Here is a 7,739-nt window from a genome sequence, read left to right on the forward strand (position 1 = left end):
AGCAATACTGGATTATGTGCAAAAGTCCACCATGTATTAGCCACACCCACAGGGAGATAAACTTGGTGAAAATACTTCAGATATTCCTGAAGAAAGGGGTTTCTTTCAGACAGCTGCACTGGTCAAGGGGAAAACTGGTTTCCTCAATAACAGTCAGAATCTTTTTCAAGCTGTAATCTCTTGGATTGACTTTCAGACTTCCCAAGGCAGCACCAGCATTCAATTGACCCTCTAAATTCATTGGATTTTTTTTAACATCTTTATTGGAGTATAATTGCTTTACATTGTTGTGTTAGTTGCTGCTGTATAACAAAGTGAATCAGCTATACGTATACATATATCCCCATATCCCCTCCCTCTTGTGTCTCCCTCCCACCCTCCCTATCCCACCCCTCTAGGTGATCACAAAGCACCGAGCTGATCTCCCTGTGTTATGCAGCTGCTTCCCACTAGCTATCTATTTTACAGTTGGTAGTGTAGATATGTCAGGGCCACTCTCTCACTTTGTCCTAGCTTCACCTTCCCCCTCCCCATGTCCTCAAGTCCATTCTCTATGTCTGCGTCTTTATTCCTGTCCTGCCCCTACGTTCATGAGAACCTTTTTTTTTTTTTTTTTTAGATTCCATATATATGTGTTAGCATACGGTATTTGTTTTTCTCTTTCTGACTTACTTCATTCTTACTTCATGACAGACTGTAGGTCCATCTACCTCACTACAAATAACTCAATTTTGTTTCTTTTTATGGTTGAGTAATATTCCATTGTATATATGTGCCACATATTCTTTATCCATTCATCTGTCAATGGACACTTAGGTTGCTTCCATGTCCTGACCCTGAGAAAACCATAATTCAAAAACAGTTCATTGGATTTTGTGTAAAAATTTGGTATTGAGTACAAACTTCAGTGGTATCAACTTCTAGTTATAAAACAAATAAGTCATGGGTATATAATGTACAGCATGGTGACAATACTTAATAATACTGTACTGCATAATGAAAAGTGGTAAGAGAGTCAAACTTCAAAGTTCTCATCACAAGAAGAAATTTTTGTAACTATGCATGGAGGTTAGCTAGACTTATTAGTCAATAAAAAGTCATGATCATTTGTAATGTATACAAATATCCAATCATAATATTGTAAGAGCAAAAGTAATATAATGTGACATTAATTATACTTCAATAAAAAATGAAGTATAATTACTAATTACTTCAATGTAAATAGTATAGTACTAATAACTGCAGTAATTAGTATAGTACTAAATACTTCAATGTAAGTAGCTACAGAAGAGAGGAATTATGGTTATTACTGAAGCTGTCTACTACATATTTAGTACTTTAACCATAGTTTCTAACAACTCGAGAACAGATCCTAGGTGTTCTAGGATCCCTAATGAGCAGCAGGAAGGGAGAAACAGTGGGAAAACATGAAGCCAAAACATGAGAGGTTTGCAGCAACCATAGACGGAAATCTAAAAAGACAGAGATATAAAAAGTAGGGGCCTCCCTGGTGGCACAGTGGTTGAGAGTCCGCCTGCCGATGCAGGGGATACGGGTTCGTGCCCCGGTCCGGGAGGATCCCATATGCCGCGGAGCGGCTGGGCCCGTGAGCCATGGCCGCTGAGCCTGCGCGTCCGGAGCCTGTGCTCCACAACGGGAGAGGCCACAACAGTGAGAGGCCCGCGTACCGAAAAAAAAAAAAAAAAAAAAAAAAAAAAAAAAAAAAAAGTAATAACAGAATCCAACACATAGAAGATGACAAAGGTGACCACCAGCATCAGGATGGTGTGGGCGGCTCTGGTCTCTGGGGGCCATTTGTGGTAGTCGGTGGGGGTGTGAATATACCACACTCTCTGGTGGTGTCCGTGCAGGAGAAGCACCATGGAGCCACTGGACCCGATCATGAGGCCAATAAACATGGCATCAGGAAATGACCACAGGACGACAACGCCCTAATTTGTAACGGATGATGAACAGAACCACTTTCCTTTGGTGTCTGTATTATTTCCCAGGTTCTGTGGTCCAGTAAGTGTCACAGGAACAGAGATATTGAATAAGAAACAATATCCAGCAGGTGCAACAGGAAGGACCAATGATCTTGGGGGCTCTTCTTCTGAGCATCATCCACTCCACTCTCCTGGGGATGAGGGTGAAGGACTGATAGGTGCTCAGGACACAGGTGGAGCACAGGGGGGTGCTGTGAGCCACCCTCTGTATATAAATCACAAGTTTACACCCAAGACTGGACAGGGGGTTCCTTGAAACAGAAGCTGCCACTGTGTGGGGAATCCCAGAGGAGAGAAGAACCAGGAAGTTAGCCACAGCCATGTGGGTGGGCCTCTGCTTGGGGCCAAGCAAGACTGGAGAGACGCTGTGGAAGAAAAGGATGACATTGGCCAGGGACCCAACCACCATCTGGAAAAGGAAGACGGTTTTTAGAGGAATCTCCCCTTGTTTTCTCAGGGCATCTTTGTGAAAAGACATGGAGAGGATTTCAGAGTGTCCTGAAGCAGAAAGGAGGCTGTGCTGGTGATGAAATCAGCAGTCTTCTTACATAACCAACACTGGACAAGGATTCTTGCTCTATTCCTCTCCTGAGAAGGGAGACATTTTCATACTCCACAGGAGGGGCTCAACCTGGAGAACTTACGCGTGACACCACTTACACTTTTCACTTTTGTAATTTTATATTTCTTTCTATTACTTTGGTATATCCTTATTCTCCACCAGCATGTAAGGTCCAGGAAGAACCAAGTCTATCTTGTTCAGCGACATAGTTGATACATAATAGGTGTTACAAAATATGCATTGAGTGTATGACTATGTGACAGGAGACAGAGTAGCAGATACACTAAACCCCTTAGAGTCATGACGTTCCTGCCTATTGTAAGAATGTGTTAAGAAAAAGAAAGTTTGGGACTTCCCTGCTGGCGCAGTGGTTAAGAATCTGCCTGCCAATGCAGGGGACATGGGTTCAAGCCCTGGTCGGAAGATCCCACATGCCGTGGAGCAACTAAGCCCATGAGCCACAACTACTGAGCCCCAGTGGCACAACTACTGAAGCCTGAACACCTAGAGCCCAGCGTGGGCAGGTCAGTTTCCATGTGATAAGAGAAGCAGGTGCAAACCATTCGAAAAAGACAAAGGGAGTGACTCAGAAGCCCTATTTTCCAACAACATTTCTGATGATACAGCTCTGCTTTCACTGAAACAAAATTTAAGGAGTTGTTTCTCTCTCTGGTGCCTGAGCACTTCTTGCTCCAGTTGCTTCCTCGTAACTTCTGGGTTTTATATCTGCCGTGACTAAAAATGCACACAATACAGTGGAAGCAGGAGGAATTTATATGATGCTGAACAAGCAGAGGAGTGTGTAACTCACCTCATCCCAGGTCAGCACAGAAATCAGAGCTGGTTTGTGGAGACCTCCTATGAGAACGAGAAAGTCCTGCTAAGAGAGCTCATCGTGTGCCCAGGACAATGGACAAAGGAGTCGGGAACACAGCCCTGGAGAGAGGGACACAGGGAGAGTTGGGTTGGGTGGGGGCACATTGCTTCCAGGAAAGAATCTCTAAACCTCTTCTCAGACATTTTCTCTCTGTCTTAGCCGTGACGACAACCTGGAGTCCTTTTCAATATTGGCCTTAGTCTGTCTGAGCTGCTATAACAAAATATCACCCACTGGGTGGGTTATAAACAACAGAAATGTATTGCTCACAGTTCTGGAGGGTGGGCAGTCCAAATCAAGGCACCAGCATTGTCCCCTTCTGGAGAGAGTTCCCTTCCTGATTCATGGCTTGCACCTTCTCGCTGTGCCTTTACATGATGGAAAGGGCTATGGAGCTCTCTGAGGACTCTTTTATAAGGGCACTTACACAATTCATGAGGTCTCCATCCTCATGACCTAATCACCTCCCAAAGGCCTCACATCCTAATACCATCATCTTTGGGGGTTACATATCAATATACTAATTCAGGGGGACAGAAACATTCAGACAGTACCATGGCCCAAGGTACATTCCACTGTACTTCAAAATATAAAATACAGTGTTGAACTACCACAGACAGCATTATTCTAATCCTATTTCCAATTTTTAACAACAGGCATACACTGGTTATTCTCCAACATTCACACCATTTTGGCAGACTTGACAATTAACTGGATTTCATCTCACTACAAATTATTTTTTCTTCCTCCTCTTGCTTCAGGTTAAAGTAGGACAATGAGGCATTTCCCCATTCAATTAGATAAAAATATGAGCAACACCTACACACACAACTTAAGAACACCCATAATGGTGACAGTATACCTTGGCAGAAATTGTACACCCAACCCTCATATGTTAGGTCCTAGAAAATCAGTAGACCCTTTTTTACATGATTGAGAAGCTCTGTGACTCCGGCCATAAAAGGTTCATCACAGATTCCGCAGTGACCCCCATCCCTCTTTCCATCATTTTCAGGGACTCCAGGGCACAGGGATTTGCAGTGAACCTCATGACTCTGGTCCCACTCAGATACACACCCCAGCACATTCCCACCTTCTACCCGTCCAGCCAGGGCATGAATGGGGCACCTCAGGACAAGGCAGGGTGAGCAGTGTCCTGCCTAATGGTGCTAACAATACAGCTCTGAGTTCCTCTCCTGTTGGAGAGCCCTTCTCTCCTGTTTTCTGCCCTGAGATTGAACACAAGGAAGCACTTATCTGCCTGGACTTGGCTCCAGAGCTCTGTGCAGGCAAGTGTCAATCAGGATGGGCCATAGTTATAGGGACAGGGTGCCTGGACCTGATCTCCCCACAGAGGTGCCATTATCATGTCATCTGTAGTAGAGGTGACACTGTCTGCATGGAGAGTCTGGGGCATCTCCAATGAGGAGCAAATCTTATCCCCAGTGCTCATTGCCTTCATCCACGTCTGGGGATTAGTGACAACTCCTGGTAATTACTGAGAAGATCTACATGAGCAGCTGAGCAGAGGTCAGGGAAGGTTTCTGTGTTCCCTGTGGGAGAATCCAAATTTAGAATGAAAGTCATAATTGGGGGGAGGGGACACTCAAAGTGCACCAGGGGCTCCCTTCACTATTTTTCCCATTGGGCATTTTCCTTCATAGTCTCAGTTTTCCAAACTGTTCCAAAGTCTGTTCACCATGATCATCAACATATGATCTGAAGGCTGGACTTTCCCCTGAGTTTAAGTTCCACAACCCTTGATATTTATGGTCTCAGGTCTGTTTAATCTGGAAAATACCTCATTTGAAGCCAGTGTTTCCCTCCTCAAAATCCTCAGTTCTCTGTTGTGTCCACATGACTCTGCAAGGAGATTGTAATTTGTTCTAAGACACACATGGATCTCCCTTCTTGAGTGTCTTGTTGGACCAACAGCCTCTCCCTGTGTTCTGGGCAATTACTGCCAAACAGAATCATTTCTGGACATACAGGGAGGGGTTAAGAAAAAGCATTTATTAGAAAATATAGAGAGATAACATTAGAATGCATTAAATTGATCACTGGAATTATCAATTGTTGTTGGAAATTTCAGTTGATAATTGGTTCTTGGGTACCAGTTCTCTCAGCTGGGAAATAGGTCTGATTTCATTCTTCTTAGAGACCACAGAGCAGAAGGAGCACAATTAATCCTCCCCATTGTGCTCCTTCTGCCGTGAATTGATGTACTGGGGCAGCAGACATGTCCACATTTCAGGTACCTGGATTTTAAAAGATAAGTCAGGCAGATAGGGCAGCTACTGCTTCTTTAAAGTGTTCAGCTCTTCCTCTCTCCTTGGGGAAAATGTTCATGATAATGATTTAATGTGTTGAATGATTATTCATCCTCAGAATCTGTCCCCACCCATTTAGACACATCGAGTTACTGTGGACCTATTGTGTGCCATCCCTAGCACTAGGTAATGAAGATACAAACAGAGATACTCCTGGTCCTGGTTCTGATATTTTAAATGCTGATTAGTTGAAAGACGTGATTCATCATAAGACTTTTCACTGAGCTGGTGAAAGGGTCTAGATTTTGGCTGTCCAGTTCGGTAGCTTCAGTCCCATGTGGCTACTGAGCACTTGAAATGCATTCATCTGAGAGATGCTTTGATTATAAAATACACACTGGATTTCAAACATGTGTTAATATAGAGAGGTAGTAAACTATCTTGTCAAGAACTTTTCAGAACTGATTATAGTTTGAAATGGCAATGTTTATAATGTTAAAATAATTGACACAGTTTCTTTTCACTTTTGTTAATGTGGCTACATGTAAATTTTGAACCAGGAAAATATATAGGTCCAGAAGAAAGACTCATTAATTATAAAACTGGTATAATATACACATTCTCTATACATGTTCTCTAATGGCAACAGACTTAAATTAGATATCAGAAACAGAAAGAAATCTGGGAAATCTCCACATATGTGACAGTGAAACAACACACTTCTAAATAGAGAGCAAAGATGAAATTACAAGAGAATTAGAAAATATCATGTACTGAATGGAAATAAAAGCACAACTTATCAAAATGTGTAGATGCACATGTTAGAGGTAAATATAGAACACTAAATACTTGTATTAGCAAGGATGAAAGTACCATGATCAGTTATAGAAGCATCTACTTTAAGTTAGTACACTAAGAGCGATTCACCTTCAGAAGATATAGAAGTAAAGAAGTAATAAAAAACATGATGGTGGGGCTTTCCTGGTGGCGCAGTGGTTGAGAATCTGCCTGACAATGCAGGGGACATGGGTTCGATCCCTGGTCCGAGAAGATCCCACATGACACGGAGCAACAAAGCTCATGCACCACAACTACTGAGCCTGCGCTCTAGAGCCCGCGAGCCACAACTACTGAGCTTGCATGCCACAACTACTGAAGGCTGAGCGCCTAGAGCCCGTGCTCCTCAACAAGAGAAGCCACCACAATGAGAAGCCTGCGCACCTCAACGAAGAGTAGCCCACGCTGGACGCAACTAGAGAAAGCCCACGTGCAGCAGCAAAACCCCAACACAGCCAAAAATAAATAAATAAAATAAATTAATTAAAAAACAGAAAACCACGATGGCAATCAATAAAATAGGAGATTGAGAAATATGAGGTGAAATCAAGACAATGTTGGGTTCCACAAGATCAAGGAAATGGATAAACTTTTATTTGCAGTAAGAAAGAGGTGGGGGAGAGAGAGAACACATTACCTGTAGTAAGAGGAAAGAAGAAGAGACATCACTACAGACGCTGTAGATGTCAACAGGAGAATAAGAGAAAATAAGAGGGTGGAGCCCAGAACCTTGCAAAGTAACATGAAAGGCACTGGCCAGCTCTCATCACAAAAAGTATTCTAGCCCCAAATGTCAATTTTGGTAGTTTTAGAGATGCAACCTTATAAATATGTCCTCATTCTCTTGCAGCATTTAAGATTTTCTCTTTACCTTTGGCCTTTAGTAGTTTGAGTATGATAATGTCTAGGTATGGCTTTCTGTGCTTTTGTACTTAGGGTTTCTTGAGCTTCTTGGAGTAGTAGATTGATATTTTTTTTGGCCCAAATTGGGAAGTTTTCAGCAGGTACTTCTCTGTCCTTTTCTCTTTCACTACAACTTCCATGACTCCAATTACACGTAGGTTGAAATGCTTCATATTGCTGCACACACCACTATTAATTTTATTCAGTTTTTTTTATTTTTAAAGAATCATAGCAAAATACACAAAACATGAAATTTATCACCTTAACCATTTTAAGTGTACAAT

General features: G+C 42.5%; 1 protein-coding gene across 1 annotated transcript; it reads right to left on the minus strand.

Annotated features, from left to right (window-relative positions):
* Window positions 1-1,338: 1,338 nt before the first annotated feature.
* Window positions 1,339-2,484, minus strand: LOC307066941 (vomeronasal type-1 receptor 4-like; the record flags this gene model as incomplete). Its single annotated transcript, XM_079724155.1, is given in 4 exon segments — window positions 1,339-1,503; window positions 1,737-1,952; window positions 1,956-2,061; window positions 2,063-2,484. Coding segments are annotated over 4 exon segments (909 nt in total).
* Window positions 2,485-7,739: the final 5,255 nt, after the last annotated feature.

This window comes from Hyperoodon ampullatus (genome assembly GCF_949752795.1).
Source record: "Hyperoodon ampullatus genome assembly, chromosome: 18".
In the NCBI taxonomy this organism is placed as follows: Eukaryota; Metazoa; Chordata; class Mammalia; order Artiodactyla; family Ziphiidae; genus Hyperoodon; species Hyperoodon ampullatus.